At 46.8% G+C, this 20,764-nt stretch overlaps 1 protein-coding gene across 2 annotated transcripts in view; it reads right to left on the bottom strand.

The window, feature by feature from the left end:
• The window catches only part of B4GALT5 (beta-1,4-galactosyltransferase 5), an 80,665-nt gene that overhangs the window by 18,568 nt on the left and 41,333 nt on the right, over positions 1 to 20,764 (bottom strand). For both annotated transcript variants that reach the window (XM_008141164.3, XM_054723609.1), the window contains exon 2: positions 2,825 to 2,959. In XM_008141164.3, coding sequence (XP_008139386.1) covers positions 2,825 to 2,959 — 135 coding nt within the window. The remainder of the gene's footprint in view (positions 1 to 2,824; positions 2,960 to 20,764) is intronic.

The following is a 20,764-nucleotide window of genomic DNA, read 5'->3' as shown; positions in this document are numbered from 1 at the left end:
ATTGGAGATGGCGCAGGCCGGGCTGAGGGACACCCCCCCCCCCCCCCCCGCGCACGAATGTCACGCATTAGGCCACTAATATATATAAAAGCCCAGCGACCGAATGGTGGAACGACCAGAACAGCTGGTCAAACAGTCGCTATGACATACACTGACCACCAGGGGGCAGATGCTCAACGCAGGAACTGTCCCCTGGTGGTCAGTGCGCTCCCACAGTGGGAACGCCGCTTGGCTGACCAGGATGAGTGGCTGCTCCTACAGTGGGAGCAGCCGCTAGCAGGCCCAGGATGAAGCCAAGTCTCTGCACCTATTAAATACCCCAGACAATCCAGACTCTGGTCTGACCCCACCAGCTGATGCAGGCCCTCTAAGGTGTGTTCTAGAAAGAGTGTGGGGAGCTGGCATAGGCAGATGGTAAGAGGGGACGTGACTCTGGACCCTCCTGGGGAGGCTATCCTGATGGCTGAGGATCCTGGAGCATGGCTGCCCTGAACATCCACAATGGTGTCACCAACCTGGCATCACACATCAAGACATTCACCGAGTGACTTAGGGGTGCAAAGCTCTCTGCCAGGTTCCTCCAGGACACAGAACACGCTTTTACCCAAGACATTACCCCGAAATATCAACTCAGATATTTCCTCATTCAGCAACCGCTCAGAGGGCAGGTCCACAGCTGCTCGGCTGACCTGGATGAGCAGAGCTCCCACGGTGGGCCGATCCTCGCAGGCCACGCCCCCCACCAGTGCATGAATTCATGCACCGGGCCTCTAATCCTATTTTATAATAGACAAATATGCAAATTGACCATACCTCTGATACACCCACAAGCCATGCCCACAAGCCACGCCCACCATCCAATCAGAGCGAGTATGCAAATTAACCCAAACCAAGATGGCTACAGCCACAGAGAGCAAGGTTTCCTAGGTAACAGAGTAAGCCTCCACTCAAGCTACAAAGTTTCAATTATAGAAGGTAAACAAATTCAAACAAATGGCGGCAGAATGGAGCTTGAGAGCAGGCCAGGGTTGCTGCCGGCAACAGGGGAAGCAAAGCTTTCCATACACCCTGGCCAGGCCCACCCGCTTAAGGCTACAAAGTTTCAATTATAACCCCAACAGAAATGGCTGCCGGCCTCGGCGGGAGCCCCAGGCTTGGCTCTGCTCCAGGCTACAAAGTTTCAATTGTAGAAGGAAAATACATTCCAGATACCAGGGCCTCCGCTTGGGTCGCCAGGGGGCGTGGCCGGCCTGCAAACCACCACAGGCCCCTAGCTCAGGCTGCCCCACGCCCCAAGGGAACCCCACCCTGATCAGGGATACCCTTCAGGGCAAACCAGCTGGCCCCCACCCCTGTACCAGGCCTCTATCCTATCTAATAAAAGAGTAATGTGCAGATTGATCATCACTGCAACACACAATATAGCTGCCCCCATGTGGTCAAAGATCCTGCCCCCATGTGGACACAAGATGGCCACCACAAGATGGCCAGCAGGAGAGGGCAGTTGGGAGGCACCTGGCCTGCAAGGGAGGGCAGTTGAGAAGGACCAGGCCTGCAAGGGAGGGCAGTTGGAGGTGACAACCCTGCAGGAGAGGACAGTTAGGGGTGACCAGGCCGGCAGAGGAGGGAAGTTGGGGGCAAAACAGGCTGGCAGCAGAGTGGTTAGGGGGTGATCAGGCTGGCAGGCAGAAGCGGTTAGGGGCAATCAGGAAGGCAGGCAGGCAAGCAGTTGGGAGCCAGCAGTCCTGGATTGTGAGAGGGATGCCCGACTGCCCGTTTAGGCCCGATCCCACCGGAATCAGGCCTAAACGCGCAGTCGGACATCCCTTGAGGGGTCCCAGATTGGAGAGGGTACAGGCTGGGCTGAGGGACAACCCCCCTCCGTGCACGAATTTCGTGCACCGGGCCTCTAGTAAGGTAATAAGAACCACAGGTATAAGTTTCAAAGATTGGAGCAGAAATGTTCACTCTTGTGTCCACCACAGTAATGTTTAAGTGAATAGTATGAAAGGCTTTCTTTAAGGCTGAATGAATCTGACCATCAGGCTAGGCCACGGAGTTAGAATTAAACCACAAGATGAAAACCACACCTGACTGGGAAAGGTAAACCAGGTGACCTAGTAAACTTCTTTCAGAAGCTGCTTTTTTAATTTGTGGAAACTGTCCCGGATGACAAGATTATTATGAAATCAAGTTATTAATAAGCATTCATGGACAATGTGTTCTACTGGGTAGAACAAATTCGAGTAGAGTCCAATAGGAAGAACAGAGTTAGAGTGACTTTTCCTGTGTGGGAACCAGGCTAGATTAGCTTTGAAAAGAATATGGAACATTGTCATCACCCTGTGTGACTCAAAAAACAAAACTAACAAATCCCACATGTGAAGCCATAAGATAAGTATCAGGAAGTCCACCCCATTTCTGTTTTTACTCATTGCCAGTACAGATACATTTTTTGAAATTACTTCCAGAAACAGCTTTTGGTGCTCCTGTTTTGCTGGTGTCCTAATCTGTGCTTAATCTGCCTACTTGGGGCAACTACACTGAAAAAAAAAGGTGTCTTGAAAGATACTCTTTACCTCCCTGTCCCTGGTAAGTTATTAGGAACAGAAAATGGAGTCATTTAGTTGAGCTTAACATACTATTAGCAAAGCAAACAAGGATTCATTTTGCAAGAGCTTCTTTTTAGTAATAAGGTAAGACTCGGCCAAACCTTCCCTCTTTTACAATGTACTTTGTCTCATCAAAGACAATTATTCTCACCAATTTTCCCTCTCCTGGGAGGAGACATTCTAAGCAGACCACGTCTTTACTAAAAATATACCTGAGTCATTTAGGCTGCTGTTCCTCTTGGCATAAGCGCTCCGAACCACCTGCTCATAAACCTGAGCACCTATTGTCCTCATGTTGTTCCGGATCAGAATGCCTTGAGCTTGCATCATGAAGAGGTAGGTGTTCACTGCAGAAAAGAGAAGGGAGAGGAAAAAGGGGGTGAATTCGAAAGCAACCATTAAAACAAAACAAAACAAAAAAACATATATAACTTTGGTTTCTTTACTTTTTAAAAAACTCTTTCAACTCTAAAACCCTACAAATGCCATAACTCTGTTTTCCACACTGGGTTCAATGTTTTCAGGACACTAACATTCCTTGGGTAGCTAGTAGGACTTAGGGGGAATTTCTGTCAATATTCAGCAGTTGCAGAAAAACCATACATTTACAAAATTATACTCCACCAGGTCTTCAAATATTCAATCTGTATTCTAGCAAGGGGACGATCAGAAAGACCTTTATGAATCAATTAAAACCTTTTAAAAAAGATATCTGATCTCACATGTATGCATAACCACAGAAACAGACAATAGTGTGGTGATGGCCAAAGGGACAGTATAATGTTTCTCAACCTTGTGTAAAGTGTAAATAAAAGCATCTTTAAAAAAAGTAAGTTCTCTGATCTCTTTAATTCACTTTCTCAACACTTGACGGCTATCCGCAGAGAATGGAAACCACTGACTGCTGTGCTTAACGAAACACTCAGATCTAGGTCTGGTCTTGGCAACCTTATGAAAATGGTGGACTAAGACTCCAGCTACTTGTCTTTGGGGTATTTGGAGAGAAAAAGAAAATAATGGAAGAATGTAATCAGTATTCACTACCCACCCACCTCAGCCCTGAAGTCCTAAGTAAAGGGAAAAAAGAAGGGGCTAAATTCAAGTGTCAATTGAAACATATTTGCTTTGCAATATGTATAAATATAAAATCATGATACTGTACAACCAATACTAATATAATGTTATATATCAATTATATATTAACTAGAGGCCCGGTGCACGAAATTCGTGCATGGGGGGGGGGGTGTTCCCCTCAGCCCGGCCTGCACCCTCTCCAATCTGGGACATCCCTCTCGCAATCCGGGACCACTGGCTCTGAACCGCTGGCCTGCCTGCCTGCCTGCCTGACCATTCCCAACCCCTCTGCCTGCTTGCCTGATTGCCCCTAATTGCCTCTGCCTGCCGGGCTGATCACCCCTACCTTGCCCCCCTGCCAGCCTGATTGGACTGTAACTTGCTCCCCTGCTGGCCTGATCACCCCTAACTGCCTCGGCCCCCGGCCTAAGCCGCAGTCTGGCCTCCCTCTGCAGGAGGTGACCTGGTGGATCAGGGGAAGGCGCTGTCCCCATTATCCCGCTGCTCCTGCTGCCACTGACAGCCTGAGCCTGGGCCCTTTGCAGCCACGCCTTGGCCCTTCGCAGCCACCCACAGCTGCCTGAACCTGGGACCTTCACAGCCAAGCCTCAGCCCTTCACAGCCACCCGCGGCTGCCTGAGCCTGGGATCTTCACAGCTGCCCACGGCTGCCTGCGCCTTGGCCCTTTGCAGCCTCATGCCCCCCACCGCCCACCCTCCGGCTGCCAGCCTTGCTGCGATCAGATCCTTTGGGCCGTTGGGGAGGGCCCACAAGGTTCTCCATGCATCTCATGGTGACTGGCTGTTTGGTTGTTTTGGTCATCGCCTTTGGTCGTCCCTCACTGGCCCCCTACCCACCCCCGCCCACCAGCCTGGTCACCCCACGCAGCCTGCCTGTTCGGTTGTCCGTCCGGTCGCGACGACCCCTGGCTCTTTATATATATATATATGGATAAAAATCAGAACAGAACAAAAAATATAACAAATGATTATTCTGATTAACTTCCCAATCACTGTCATTTTGGAAAAGTGAATTCCACTGGGTTTTCTTTAAGTCTCTCTATGATATGAAACTCAGACATCACAAATACGAGTGAATATAATTCTGGTATTCCACTTGCCATCTCAAATACTATGCCATCTGTTTTCAAGAAATCGAGAGGTCTAAAAACATACTTCTTAACTAGTCAATCTAGTTTACTCGCTTTCCCCACACCACTGCGAAAGGGGGATGTCTCACAGAGTAGCACATTTATAAACCTAAACTCTGGTGTATTAGGATCCTCTGAACACTTGGTCGAATTCCAACCAAGCCCCAGGCAGGTACTCAATGGAGAGCTAGAGCCACTCCTCCAGATTCAATATACATGGCCTGCAGCTGCCCTGGCTCTTCAACGAGACATCATTATCACCACAGTGTCCTGTACCTAATGGCAGTAAATAACTAAATGGGTGAAGTGTAGAGGTCAATTTACTTTATTCCAAGCTACTGTGTTTGGTGCTTGTGCTGGCGATGGGGGTGGACATGGGGACCCACCAACTGCATAGCTCTCAATATTGAAAACCTCAGGTGGCCCACATTAAACAGGAGCATAAAAGATTTCAAATCATCTCTAAGGTATATGCTGAGCCATAAAATAATAAACAAAATAAGTCAATGTTCAGAATGCTTTCAGAAATGAAGTAGCACTTTCAAAATAGGTCTTGTGTTGACTGCAAGGCAAGCACCTGCTTAATTTCTGGCTTTGTCTGAGAATAGATCAGATAGTGTTTATTCTCTGTAGCTAGAAAGTGTTATAAAAAAAAGATAGCTTCAAATCCTTTGAAAAAATGTAATTCTGTGACACCTCTGAAAACAAAGAGTTATATTTCATTTCCTATTTACAGCAGATAGCACAGTGCCTGGTCACAGTGGTAGACAGTCCATAAATATATGTTAAACATAAGATTTAAACTTCAATATCAAATTTCTAAAGTGGTTCTGTGGTATTTTTTATCATTTGGACTACAGAATAATGAACATCGCATACAGTATATTATATATAACTGCCCTGAAATCCTCCTTCCATTCCCAACCTACTATGAAACCAGTTTTCTTCAATAGCATAAAAACATGTATTCATTGAACATTGTGTAAAACTGTTAGGCACTGCCAAAAATACACTACCTCCTTCCCCACAAATTTCACTCTCTTCTCTGCAAAGGACACTTTAGTTAAGCCCCTCTTAAATTCTCTCCCTTTCTTAGTTCTAGTACCCCAAAAGCTAAGGCAGTTCTCAAACTTGGCCCTGCCTCTCTCCTGAGCAGCTTTTTAAAGTCTGCTCCCTAGGCCCCACCCCAGAGACTCTGATGCAGTGTGTCAGAGAGGGGTGGCGAAGACTTGCACTCATAACAAGTTTACAAGTGATGGATGTGGTTGGTCAGAGAACCACATTTCTGGAACCACAGTTCTAGGGAACTTCAGCTACATAATAAATAATAGCAAGTAACATTTACTGAGCAATTAGTTACATAATGCTTTATCTCATTTAATCCTCATAATTATCTTAATAGGAAAGTAAACAATCCAATTTACAGTCAACTTCTAGGCTTCAGTTTCTCCACGTAGGTTAACAGCGAAATGGACTTGAACCAGGACTAGAACTTATGCTCTACCCACTAACCTTTAAGACCTTGCTCATCCATGTTCTAGCCACAATCTCCTCAAAGATTTCAAGTACCCTGATGCTTTAAATAATTACTCTTAAGGAGATAGCTCTCAAATCTTTATCTCTTACACAAAGCTGCCAGATGGATCTTTCTTAATTACAGATTTATCCACACTGCTACAGCTCAAAGAATTCTAGGTCTCTTGCCTTCATCCCTGGGCTTCTGCTGACCTGCAGTGCTTCCTTTCTTTCTGCCAGGCAAACCTTATTAATCCTTCAAACCCGTTCACATACTTCTCCTGTCTCCTGTCTTCTCCTTCTCAAATCTCTATGGTTCTGTTACAGATTAGCAAAATGAGCCTTTTGTTTTGTTTTCTTAGTTTGCAAACAACTGTCTCATGTGTCAGTATTGTCATCCAACCAATAAACTTAAACCACATCTTATTAATGCTTTTCCTAATTATCCACAGGAATGAGCACAATGCTGAAAAAATAAAATGCTGAGGGAATAAATTTTGCAAAACAAAAGAAAAAAATCACAAATTTATAGATTTGGGACTGGATGGGATTTTAAAGAGCACTTTTCAAAAACACCTAATGCTTTCACACCACCCCAAAACGATGCCTTCCAAGAACAGAGTCAGCGTGTAAAATACAGCCATCTTCAAGGAAAATTTTACTTTGGGTTGGGTCCAAAATATCTCCCAGTCCCTTTTACCTACTGGTTCTCATTCTGCCCCTTGACAAAACAGTCAAATCCCTTTCCTGCATTTCAGATATTTTCAGTCTCCCTCACACCCAACCAATCACCCTCATACCCTAACTGTCCTGTCCCCTCTCCCCGCCCCTGCCATGTGCCCCTCCCATCACACTTCCCTCCCCATCCTGGCTGCTCTCCTATGGATACTGGCCCTATGGTCTCCTCTTGACAAAGGGCAGTGCCCGTGCTGGCAGAGTGGTCCAGGTGCAGTCTGATGGGTCCAGAAACAAGCAATTACCAGCAGCCCTGTTCCATCTGTTACCAAAGCTCTGTCAACTCGAGCTCCCTCATGGAGACCCACAATTCACAATAACTCAAGACCAAAGAAATTCTCCAACATAGATGTTCAATGATCTAACTAACCCACCATTTCCCAAACCAGCGTCACCCTCTACCCCCATGGAATAATTAGTAACACCAAGTGATTCTCTACAGAGCTCACAATGGGAAATTCTGTTTTGGATATTTCTGTTCATAGCATTTAAAACTTCCATTACATGGTAGTTAATCAGTAGATAATTAATACTGTTGTTGGAAAATAGTCACACCATATTATTGATTCATATTAAGCTTGCTGGAAGCAAATCCTCAATCTTTTTAGATATGCTGCTGCTAAGTTACCTTCTCCTGTTCTGTGCCCATGCAGTTGGTTGTATAGACCCAACTGTAAGAGCTTACAAGTGTCCCTATTAAAAGTCTTATTGCTAAATTTAGCCCATGGCTCTGGCCTAAACTAGGAAATGTATATGTACACACACTACATTCAATCTAAATGATCTCATTTAATATTCACATATTTGTGAAGCAGATAACATCTTGATTTTTTATTTAGGTAAGAAAGTCAAGTCCTCCAGAAGTCATTTACCCAAGGTCACAAGGTTAGTGAAGTAAAAAACAGAGAGAAGTGAGGTTCCGCAACATTTCGATGCGCTTTACTCTGAAAAAAACAGTACTTTCCAATAATATGGTTCTGATCAACAGTGGCTGAATCACAGCTTAAAAACATTTTTCTGAACTGATACACAGCGGTTAAATCCTCCATTGTTTCAGTCTCTACTGAGTAGCTACTTGACTGAGTGCTTTCCACACACAGTACTAGGCCACTGGGGGTCAAGGATGAGTAAGACAACACAGGATGAGGCAGACACAATTAAATAATTATAATACAGTATGACATGTGCTAAAATAACATTTACTACAAATTCAGGCATACTAACAACTTTTTACACTTTCATGAGAAATTGTAATAGTTATCCAGCCCCATTTGGAGGGATCTCTAATGACCACAAATTGGTTGAGAAAAATAAGCCCCATTCAGGTTTACCTAATCGGAAATGCCTGCCAGATGCCAATGTAAGAGCCGTGAGCCATGGCTTTAACTGAAGTTTCCGGGAGCAAAGCACTGGTCTCCTAACAGGAAGACATACCCTGCCCCTCTCCATTGGAATTCCAGTCAACTTCCATAGCCTATGAATCAGGTAACACAACTGTCACTTGAACACACACATTAATAAACCACTGACTCATAAAAATTCCTCACAAGATAATGAAATCTGTCATTTCAGATTAGGAGCAAAATGAACCCAAGAGGAAAAGACAGAATTATAAGACTCTATATACTTAAGAGTCTATAATTTTTTATCCTAAACGTGTGTATCCTTAGTGTTTGTTACATCTGGCTTGGTAAGCTGAAAGAGAAGTAGAAAAAGAAGGCCATTTCTTTCCTGATCACTCTTTAAAATCTGTGTCTTACTCTCAGTGCCTAAACACCCCAACACACACACACACACACACACACACACACACACACACACTCTCTCTCTCTCTCTCTCTCTCTCTACTTTCTCTGCTCTATGTTTCTATTTAACATACTATGTATTTTTTTTATTTGTCTTGTCTACTGTTATCTCCTTCAATAGACTGTGAGCTCCATGAGGGCAAGATGCTATGCCCTCCCTGGGCTAGAACAGTGTGTCTGGATCACAGAAGATGCATAATAAACATTTAAATAAAATTAGGATCTAAGCTGGGACAATAAACAAATGAATCTTCTGAACTCAGCTGTGCCTAAGGATGCCTGGATAATGGTATTTAAGCCTTTCTATTATATTACCTCCCTACTCCTTTATGAGAAGAACCCAAAATGTTGTGAGTTAACCAGCTTCCCTGCACTAACCTGTTCCTAAGAAAAGTTCAGCAATTCCTTTTTACCAATTGAGCAGAGCTCACCACCACCACCCCCCGCCCAGCCCTCCCCGCAAAAAGTTCTCTGGTACTCTCACTCCTTATGAAATTGTTTGGTTTTGCAGTGTTCCTTAATATAAGGCACAAATTTATTCAAAACCTTGTGCAACATTATTTGTAATATGAGGAACCATTCAAAATAGCCCAATCTGAAAAGAGCTCAGAAGTCCATCAATAGAACAGATTAAAAATTTGTAGCCTATTTAATTTCAGCAGGATTAGAATAAGCAAACTACGACTATTTGCAACCTCACAGATGAATCTCTCATATATTATGTAAAATGACACCAAGGAGCACATATGGTATAATTCCATGTACAGAAAGCCCAAACACAAGCACAACAAAACTATAGTGTTAAACGTCAGGAGTATAGGTATGGGGGTAGGGGGACTGAAGGGGGTTTCTGGTTATCTTTTATTTCTTGACTTGAGTACTGGTTACATAGGTATAGCTCATTCTGTAAAAATTCATCAAGGTATTCACTTATTTGAGCACATCTTTATATATGTTATAGGTTAATAAGGGAGCACAGGAGAACAGCTACAAAATCATGCTGTGAGGCAGGGTCAGGAAAATATTCAAGAGGTGACTCTAGGATAAGGCCTTGAAAGAACAACTCTGAAACAGGAAAGTGAAGGGCACACATGAAGACAAAGGGGCATAGAGGGAGAACATACATTTGAGGAACTAAAAGCAGTTCGGTATAGCTGGAATGAAGGGTATGTACGGCAAGAACTTGAGAGGAGGCTAGAAAAACAGAGGGGAGCAAGATCACAAAGGGCTTTATGTGCTATGCTTAGGGGCTTGACACTGAAGAAATGGTCCCGGATCAGATTTCAGGTGTGCCAACTAGGCGGTATCAATCAAAACGAGTAAATTCACCCCAACTCAAACTTATGGCTCCAGAATCCATACAAATTGCTTAAAGGGAGGAGGAAATCTTTGGATGAATTGAATAGGTTCCGTATGTAGAATCCCATTTGGTTACTGAAAGTTGGGTGTCCAAATCTTATCAAAGGTTGTATTTTGTAGAGGGCCCCCTGGGAAGGCACATGGGCATTTCTTTAATTATTGTCAGCTGAACTCGGGGCGACAGGCAGAGCCGCGCCCTGGGAACATGCTTCCCCAAAAAGGCTGGACATGTTATCAGTACTGACTTTTTACCTTTGCCCAGGTGTCGGGAGCAGGAGCGGGCTTAGATATGTAAATCCAGTCAAGCACCAGGAATGCTTGGGCCTACTCAAGAATGCAAATAAGCTCCTTTGATCCTAAGTTTTGGTGATACTTCCTGGTATTTGGGGATATATAAATAAATGCGCTTCGTGGGCTCAGGGTCCCCGCCTCTCCATCAGAAGAGGGCAGCGTCCCACCCAGCTCCCAGCTTTATAAATCTATCTCTGCGTCTTTTCTTTTCTTTTCTTTTCTTTTCTTTTCTTTTCTTTTCTTTTCTTTTCTTTTCTTTTCTTTTCTTTTCTTTTCTTTTCTTTTCTTTTCTTTTCTTTTCTTCCCTCCCTCTCTCTCTCTCTCTTTCTTTCTTCATTTCTCAATCCCTGGCTGCCTCCACTTAGAACCGGTTCGTTCATCTCTCTTTCCGTGCTGGACACGGAAAAGAGAGATCCCCGCCATATCTGGCCTCCGCAATATTTTTATTTTCTACATGAATCAGCAGGAGGAATACGCTATCTGCCAAATCTTGGAGCAAGAAGAGGAGTGATGATGTCAAGATATAAAGCCGGGTACCACTAATAGTAGCCAAGGCCAGGGACAGCTGGGGCAGGAAGAAGGCATTTGGCAGTCAGAAAGGTGCTGCTTAGTGTTAGGGTGGGCCTGTCAGACTAGGTATTCTTTCCCTGGATTTACTCACATCATGCATCTTTGTTCCGAAAACCCCTTACAGACCACACGATGGTCTGTAACAGAGTCAAGTAGAGTCCATGAAAACACTAGAACAAATCTATGGACCAGGGGTTATACCCCAATTCATAGGTCCCTGCTTTCAAAATAAAGGACAGGGGAAAGAGAGAAAAGGGAACAGAAGCAGAAAAAAATAAATAAATATAGAAGAAGAAAAAAAGGAAGTTTCTCACTGTTTCCCTCCTCCCACATATGATATACATTAAAGATACAATAAAAATTAAGACAAAACAACAGAAATGTGTCCGGGGACTGTTGAAGCTTGATTTTGCCACGCTAGAAAATCTGCAAAACCTGCACTACCTTTTCTGACCAATATTTTCTGAGAAAAACCAGAACCTGAAAAATAATTGATCTCTCACCCCAAAATCAGAGATGATCAGTGTTCACTGCTCTGCACAACAGATGTTGTGTGAAGAATAAATCCACTTGTTCTACTTACAGAGATGGATTCCTGTAAAAAGTATACACTTACTGAGTCCCTATGAACCAGTGCTTCTCTAAATACCTGAGTGCATTATCTCATTTCATCCTCAAAGAAACTGAGAGGTAGGTTATTGCCCTCATTTTGTAAACGAGGGGACTGAGGTTTAAATAAGTAAGGACTATGTGGAGCCAAGATTTCACAAGAAGCCTTTGTCTCCAGAGTCAAGTGTTGAACAATCATGTGCTACCGTCTCTGTTTCCCAATGCCCAGAAATCCCTCGAATCCACAGCTATTACTCCCACACTTTGCTTACTGGTTCCTTTTACCTGCCTCTTTACTGTTGATATTTTATATATGATTGTCCCAATATTTCACATCAGTAGTGGGTTCCAATGCTCACAATAAAATAGGTTGCCCAAAAGTTTCAATAAGTTCTCTAAGAATTTTTTGTAAGTTTGAAGCTCTAATGTGAACCCTAGAATTTTTACATTTGAGATTCACTTAAAATAATACCCAACGATACTCATACTCTACACTGAGAGATAAGTCCAAGTTTGTGGGTGATACATCTGAGAAAGAAAAAAAACACCCTTTTTTTTTTAAGATGCAAGGCATTTTTTTACAATAAAATTTCACCCTTTGACACATCTATTTTAATGTTCTGGAGCAATTGTGTGACAATTTTCACACAAAAATTATTTAAAGAAAACTGTGTGTTGGGATGAGAGGAGGAAGTAAGAGTAAGAAATCCCAACAATTACTTTTTGGGGAACATTTCATTTGATGAATCACTTGCTTTCCTCCTCCTTCCCATTTGAGGCAGAAAAACCACCAAGTCGATCACAGGGTATGTTTTCCACCCTCTCTCTAGATTTTATCCCCAGCTATTAAAAAAAAACAAAACAAAACCCCAAGTGGTAAAAATTAACAGCTATGAAATACCCTGTAAACATTTCCGCTGACCTATGAGCCTATGTTCTGTTAAATTATTAAACTGTACATGAGATTAGAAATGAAAATGCTGCCTAAACAGATACTAACTAGCTGTGTAGTCCGTAGCAGTGATTTCAGCAGGTGTGCCACAGAGTTTTTAAAGCACGCGATACCTGGCTATTTAGTCAGGAGCACTGACCTCTTTCCCCTTAGACTGTCAAACAAAAAAATAACAAGAACCAACACAATAGCCGTCCGGTGTGAACGAATAAAAATTATACCTATCTTTTAGGTCAGATCAGCAAAATATATAACATTTTCTGGTGTGCTGCAGAATTTTAGTAATTAATCTATGTGGTGCCATAAGATAAAAAAGGTTGAAAATCGCTGGTCTATGGTAATCACTTAACTGATTCAGCTTTGTTTCTATCCCCCAATTCTTAACAGCATGATCAATTACCAACATCCAGAAGTAGAGAGGGGCTCAGCAAATAAGGATGCCCAAATCTTGCACTGTATAACCTAAACGTAACCCTGGGTCAGAGGAAAGTATAAATTACCTTTGTGGGGCCTGTATCTACTTTGGCCTGCCCGGGGGAAAGTTTCAGACTGAGCACAGATGTCCCCGATGGGAATGTGCTAGAAGAGAGAGACACAGACCAGCAGAGCAACACTGCTCTCTGGAGCTGCCTCTAAACAAAGGCTCTGCCCACCTCCTGGGCCTAACCTCTCCCCCTTTCCATCCCACTGACCAGGCAGAACCGTGCCTGCTGCCCCTGCTGACACCTCTCCTCTGCATGACTGTGCTCTGGTGACACTGCTCATACCGAGCTTTAATGGCTCTTTCCATAGCTTTTCCTGACAGCATCCCACCGCCATGATTAGAAGGGTCTTGGCTCCTTCCCAACTGATACGCAAACTTCTATCCATAACTTCTAGAAATCTGAGCATGTCTCTTCCAGCAGGCTGTAACTCCTTAAGAGTACAGATGGTCTTATCCTTTTCTTCATCTATAATGTCTGATAAATAGTAGACACTCAGCTAATTGATTAAATGAACAAATTACAGCTTAGTGCGCAGCATGCTGTGGCCACTCGGTGAAGGTACCGTGTTTTCTCAAGTTAGAAGTACAATGATTTTTCTGCAACCACAGAATAAAGATTCTATAAGCCAGAAAAGGGCAGAGTGAAACTGATACTCGACCAGCTTTGCTGGTGTAAGTGTAAATCGGTATAACCCTCTGGGAAAACTATTTGCACATTCGACAAAGAGACATACCCTCTAATCTAGCAATTTCACATAAATTATCCCAAATATGAGGACATTCTGTGCACAGCTTATTATTAAATTATTTCTAAAAGAACTTGGAAAACAACTCAAAAGCAACAATAAAATAACAGGTAAGTTAACTGATATATACACTTGATAGAATCTTATATAGCTTTACTTTTATTTTTTAAAATATATTTTTATTGATTTCAGAGAGGGAGAGAGAGATAGAAACATCAATGATGAGAGAGAATCATTGATTGGCTGCCTCCTGCACACCCCCTACTGGGGATTGAGCCTGCAAGCCAGGCAAGTGCCCTTGGCCAGAATCGAACCCGGGACTCTTCAGTCTGCCAGCCAACACTCTATCCACTGAGCCAAACCAGCTAGGGAAGAACCTTATATAGCTTTAAAAGGAACAGCTATGAAACCTTATAAATAGAACAAATGTAGAACACCTAGCATAGACTATCATATTCTTACTCTCTTATAAAAATCTTCCTTCTTTTTTTTTTTTTCTTTCTTTTTTTTTTAAATTTCTTTATTGATTAAGGTGTCACATATTTGTCCTCATCCCCCCATTCCCATCCCACCCCTCTCCCCACGCATGCCCCAATCCCCTGTTGAACTTAACCGTTGGATAGGCTTATATGCATGCATACAGGTCCTTTGGTTGAACTCTCCCCCTCCCCCACCCTCCCCCTACCCTCTTCTATCCTCCCTCTGAGGCCCGATAGTCCGATCGATGCCTCCTTGCTTCTGGTTCTGTTCTTGTTCCTCAGTCTATGTTGTTCATCATTTCCTCTAGATGAACGAGATCATATGTCACTAGATATATACTAATAAGAACTGAATGTGAGACGAGCAATAATATTTATGCTGACAGGCAAATGAATCAATCTGTAGCGAGCTTCCCCCTGGGCCAACAGTTCTTTTGAGACCCAATTTCGATGTCCAGTAGTTCCTTATGTGTACATGTCAGCACTGACCCCTCAGCTCTGGATGGTGGACAAATGGTGGTAACGGAGGTCCGACTCCCTCTGGTTTGGTCTCGGCCGAACCCAGGGGCACGGCGTCACCCGGACTAAGGGGCACGTGGCCTCACCCATACCCAAGGGGCGCGTGTTCTCACCCGGGCCTGGGACCCAGCCTCACCCGGATGGATCCAGGGGCGCACGGCCTCACCCGGACCCAGGATCTGGCTTCACCCGTACCCAGGGACGCTTGGCCTCTCCCAGACCCAGGGGCACGTGGCCTCACCCGGGCTTAGTTGCACAAGGCCTCACCTGGATCCAGGGACACATGGTCTCTCCCGGACCCAGGGACGCTTGGCCTCTCCCAGACCCAGGGCCACTTGGGCTCACCCGGGCCTAGGTGCACGAGGCCTCACCCAGATCCAGGGACACATGGTCTCACCCGGACCCAGGGACGCTTGGCCTCTCCCAGACCCAGGGGCACGTGGCCTCACCCGGGCCTAGGTTCACGAGGCCTCACCCGGATCCAGGGACACATGGTCTCATCCAGACCCAGGAACATTTGGCCTCTCCCAGACCCAGGGCCACTTGGGCTCACCCGGGCCTAGGTGCACGAGGCCTCACCCAGATCCAGGGACACATGGTCTCACCCGGACCCAGGGACGCTTAGCCTCTCCCAGACCCAGGGGCACGTGGCCTCACCCGGGCCTAGGTGCACGAGGCCTCATCCGGATCCAGGGACACATGGTCTCACCCGGACCCAGGGACGCGTGGCCTCTCCCAGACCCAGGGCCACTTGGGCTCACCCGGGCCTAGGTGCACGAGGCCTCATCCGGATCCAGGGACGCATGGTCTCACCCGGACCCAGGGGCGCGTGGCCTCCCCCAGACCCAGGGCCACTTGGGCTCACCCGGGCCTAGGTGCACGAGGCCTCACCCAGATCCAGGGACACATGGTCTCACCCGGACCCAGGGGCGCTTGGCCTCCCCCAGATCCAGGGCCACTTGGGCTCATCCGGGCCTAGGTGCACGAGGCCTCACCCAGATCCAGGGACACATGGTCTCACCCAGACCCAGGGGTGTGTGGGCTCTCCCAGACCCAGGGGCGCTTGGCCTCACCCGGGCACGGGATCCAGCGTCATCCGGGTCCAGGGGCACTTGGCCTCACCCGGACCCGGAGTCCGGCCTCACCTGGACCCAGGGGCATGTGGTCTCACCTAGACCCAGGGACGTGAGGCCTCACTTATACCCAGAGGCGTGTGACCACACCCGAGCCCAGAGGCGCGCAACCCCGCCCGCACCCGGGTCTCAGCGGGGCCCCGTCTTCCCGATCCCAATTCCTGCCGGTCAATCCCCCCTCAGCAATTCCCCTGGCCATCCTTCCAGAGCTCCAGTATGGCTGCTGCAGAACTCGTCGGGCGGCGGCTCGGCAAAGCTCCGGTGCACCCGGTGCATGGCGGTGGGCCAGTCTGGCGTCGCTGCGTCGGCCCTTGGGTCTGCATCGGTGGCCGGTCGCCGAGCATGCGCACCTGGCCGCTTCCGGGGCGTTGAGATTCTTGACGGACTCAGAGGTCAGCAAGCGCGGAGTCTCCCACCCCATGTCTCATAGGGGTTCGTCTGTCCGTGCTTGGCTGCCAGTGGAGCCGTCCCCTCAGCCGGAGACCGCCAGGGGATCTGCGCCGAGCACATTCCAGGCCGCTGTTGTATCGCCTGAGCCTTAGTTCTTTTGTGTCGCCTGAGCCGTAGTTCTTAAAGTGTGGTCTTTGGGTCACCGGCATCAGCATCATCCCACATACCCCTCTTTTATTCTAGTTGTAGAGCATCTACTCAGCCAGCCCTTCGGTGGTCTTGGATGGTGTCTGCTCTGCTCTCTTGTCGTAGTCTCAAAGTTGTTGTGGTAGGCAACAATCAGGCTTCCGCCCTATGCCTCCATCTTGGTCCTCCTTTGTATAGTTAAGTCTTGATTGTTGTTGGTGTCACTGGGGGGGCTCTCTTTGTCTATAAAGGAAGAGTTGCTGTGCAGGAGACACGTTTATGGGCCGGGTCTTGGTGCAGCAAAGCTTTGGCGCTCACTGAATATTCCCGTTGAATGTGTCCCTTATGCACGTGGTTGAAATCTGGTGTCATCTCCCACAGACCACCAGATGCCCTCGTTTCTGGGTCTCCAATGGGGTGTAGATCAGCTACTGCCTTAGGCACTCAGCAAGGATTACAGCAAAAACTGTAGTTTCTTCCTCCTGTCTGAGTGGCCCTGGAGCAGTCCGACTAGAACGGCAGATCATCTGGTCCGCTGCCAGAGGGCAGGCCACCCACATGCATAAGCTGTTGCTTGGGGCGCAGGTGTGCCTGCAAGATTTGCGGGGCAGGTCTTCAAAACGTGCGGGGCGGGTCCCAGGGCGGGGCAGGGTCTCAGGGCGCCCACAGGCCATGGTGCGGCGAGCCAAGATGGCTGTGAGTCTGGTCCTTCTGCCTTCCACGTATCTAAGTCCCCTCGTTCCGCACTCCAGCGCAGCAAACACTGATTGCTGGGCGCACCTCCGCAAGAGTCCCGCCTCTCCCCGCAGGCATCTGGGTCTCCCGGGGTTCGCCAGAAGATGGGTTTCAGGGTGATGGAGAGCCAATCTCCCCTAGGTTTGGAACAAAAGCCCCTCTCCCCCGCCACCAGCCAGACCCACGCACCTCCACACCTCATCCCCTCCGATTTCGCTGGGTGCGAGGCAACAGAACAGCCCCTAACCTCCGCCGCCATCTTTTTCATACTTCCCAATCTGTACCTCTTAATCCCTTCATTTCAGTCAACTCTACTGAAGTCTAGCGCCGCTGGGAGGTGCACGGAAAGGGCGCCCGGGCCTCCATCCAGTGCGCGGTGCGCGCGTCCCGCGGAACCAGGCGCGCGAGGGCCACGCGGCTGGGACGGGCGCTGGGCGGCCGCCGAGCTCCAGGCACCGCCATCGCCGCGTTCCGGACGTCGCCGCCGCGGCGTCCCCCCAATTTATACTTCTTAATCCCTTGAATTCAGTCAACTCTACTGAAGTCTAGCGCCGCAGGGAGGTGCACGGAGAGGGCGCCCGGGCTTCCGTCCGGTGCGCGGTGCGCGTGTCCCGCGGAACCAGGCGCGCGAGGGTCGCGTGGCTGGGATGGGCGCTGGGCGGCCGCCGAGCTCCAGGCACCGCCATCGCCGCGTTCCGGACGTCGCCGCCGCGGCGTCCCCCCAATTTATACTTCTTAATCCCTTGAATTCAGTCAACTCTACTGAAGTCTGGCGCCGCCGGGAGGTGCACGGAGAGGGCGCCCGGGCCTCCGTCCGGTGTGCGGGGCGCGCGGCCCACGGCACCAGGCGCGCGGGGGCTGGGCGGCGGGGACGGGTGCTGGGAGGCCGCCGGGCTCCGGGCGCCGCCGCTGCGGCGGCGTCCCCAGCGTCCCGGGCCGGGTGGCCTGCGGGGGCGGCGGAGTTGCGAAAGTGAGTGAGTTTCCCAGGGTTTCGCCCGGAATGGGGTTCAGTGCAATCGGAGCCGGTGCTCAGTGCACTCTGGAGCCTTTATCTCCTTCCTGCCAGTGAACTCCGGCCAGGTCATCAGCCGCCCCCTCCTCTCCGGTTCCATCCTCCCCGCAGGCGCGTGTGCTCGTGTCTCCGCCCGTTTCTCCATACCTCAGGCTTTTACGGCTTCCCCGACTGTCCCCGTGGCCTTCTCCTTCCCCCCAGCTGTGGGTATTTCAGTCCGCCAGCTCTCCTGTGGTTCTGGACGATGTCCGTTCTGACCTCTAGTTGTATTTTTGAAATTGTTGTGCCCGGCTGCAGGTTAGGTGTTTAACCTATGCCGCCATCTTGGTTTCTCTCGAAAGATTTAAAAATCTTCCTTCTAAGGAAGAAAGGTGGAGGGGAAACTCCTGGACTAAGGAGGCCAATGACATTGGTGTGAGTTCTGTCCCTGGCTGGCTTTATGGTCCTCTCTGGACCTCGGCCACCACATCTAGAAGATGGTTTTGTTGAACTGGATAAGGCTTTCTCAGTCTTTTCAACCAAGCCCCGACCCCATCACTGATACACTGAAAAGCTATGGAAAGAGCCATGAAAGATTAGTTAGAGCTTTAATGTCACCAGAGCACATTCATACAGAGGTGTTTTGCAAATAAAAACCTTAGTTTGTATTTACACTGAATGTTTTCAAAATATAAATTATATAATATTGACTATGCTTTTACAAATTACACAAACCCCTGTAAATTCTGATTCTTCTCCCTTCCCTTTGGACCTTGAGACTCACTAGACTGCAAAGCCTCTCTCAACTTAAAATCCCACAATTCGAAAGTACAGCATAGGGAACAGAGTCAATAATATAGTGTAATTATGTACAGTGCCAGATGTTACTAGACTTATGTGGTCAACCATTTTGTAAGTTTTATAAATGTGGAATCACTATGTTGTACATCTGAAACTAATATAATAATAGTGTATGTCAACTATAATTAAAAAATAAATTAAAATACTAAAATAAAATCCCACAATTATAATTTCATTTTTTCCTCCTCCCTTCATTTTGGAAAATCTGGTTTACATACACCTCAGATTTACATCCTTCTGTCTTCCCTCTTCTCCCTTTCCATAGGGCACTGGTCGGCAAACTCATTAGTCAACAGAGCTAAATATCAACAGTATGATTGAAATTTCTTTTGAGAGCCAAATTTTTTAAACTTAAAACTATATAGGTAGGTACATTGTCATTACCTTAATTGGGGTACTCCTAAGCTGGCCTTTGCTAAAAACGTCCTCAATCTGATTGAGGTACGCTCCAGGGGCCAAAGAGCCGCATGTGGCTCGCGAGCCGCGGTTTGCCGACCACTGCCATAGGGGATTAGAGTGTGACTGTCCTACACGGTTGGCTTTCCTTTCCAGAACAATGATGCTCTAGCCTCGTTGTGAGAAAGCTGGGGAGTAGTGCCTGAATTAGACGGAAAAGCACATTTCCGCAGCCACCTCCTCCTTCATACATACTGGTCAGGAGATTGTACCGGAGTTACCTAGGGTGGACATGGGTCTAACTCTTTATATTTCCTTTCTTCATTTCTTAACATGCTGAAAAATTTGCATTTTAGAGATGATTTAAAAGAATACAATTCTACAGCAAAGAACTGAATTCTGAAATGCTCTCTACCTGGAACTAAGTTTCTTCTATCCCTTTGCAAATATGTAACGCAAGATTTTAAAATGAAGCTAGAAATTACTTATCTAAATTGATTCAAAAGAGTGGTCATAATGAATGTTGGTAAGAATTGGAAAAATGGGTAACTCATATCTTGTAGGAAGGACATAAATTGGCATATCACATAGAGAGCAACCAGGCAATAGATATGAAAGTGAAATGCTCATACTAACCCAACAGTTCCCACTTTCAGGTATTCACTCTAAAGAAGCAACTGGACAAACAAGATGTTCAGGATGTCTCTCTCAGCATTAGTAAAAAGTTGTGGGGGTTCAGAACGACGCACCTGCAGATGTGCCTCAGTGGTGTGCAGATTACTTTGAGCAAAAGGCAATTTTAGCTTCAGGCCCAAGAGAAACTTCTGCCCCTCCCTTTAATTACCTAGAAAAACTTGAATTAGGGGTCTTGCCCATAAGAAGAGACTATCAGAGATAACTTCTTTTGACCTATCTATAGGGCAGGACGAGCTTCGATTTACTAAATGTCCGTTCTTTATGCAAAGACCCTCTGAAGCCCCCAATTACCACATCCCTACCTCAGGATGTCAAATACCTCAATCTCCCTTTCTATCGCTGAACCTCTCCGGCTGTGGGGTCTCTGACTCAGGGATGCAGGGCTCCCTTACATATGTATATAGTAAATTTGGTTATTTTCTCTTGCTAATCTGCCTCATGTCTATTTGATCATTAGATCAGCTTGAAGGTAGAGG

Source organism: Eptesicus fuscus, chromosome 12, assembly GCF_027574615.1.
Source record: "Eptesicus fuscus isolate TK198812 chromosome 12, DD_ASM_mEF_20220401, whole genome shotgun sequence".
NCBI classification, from domain to species: domain Eukaryota; kingdom Metazoa; phylum Chordata; class Mammalia; order Chiroptera; family Vespertilionidae; genus Eptesicus; species Eptesicus fuscus.
Note: the sequence above shows the minus strand (reverse complement) of the source record. Positions and strands in the feature narration are given on the sequence as shown.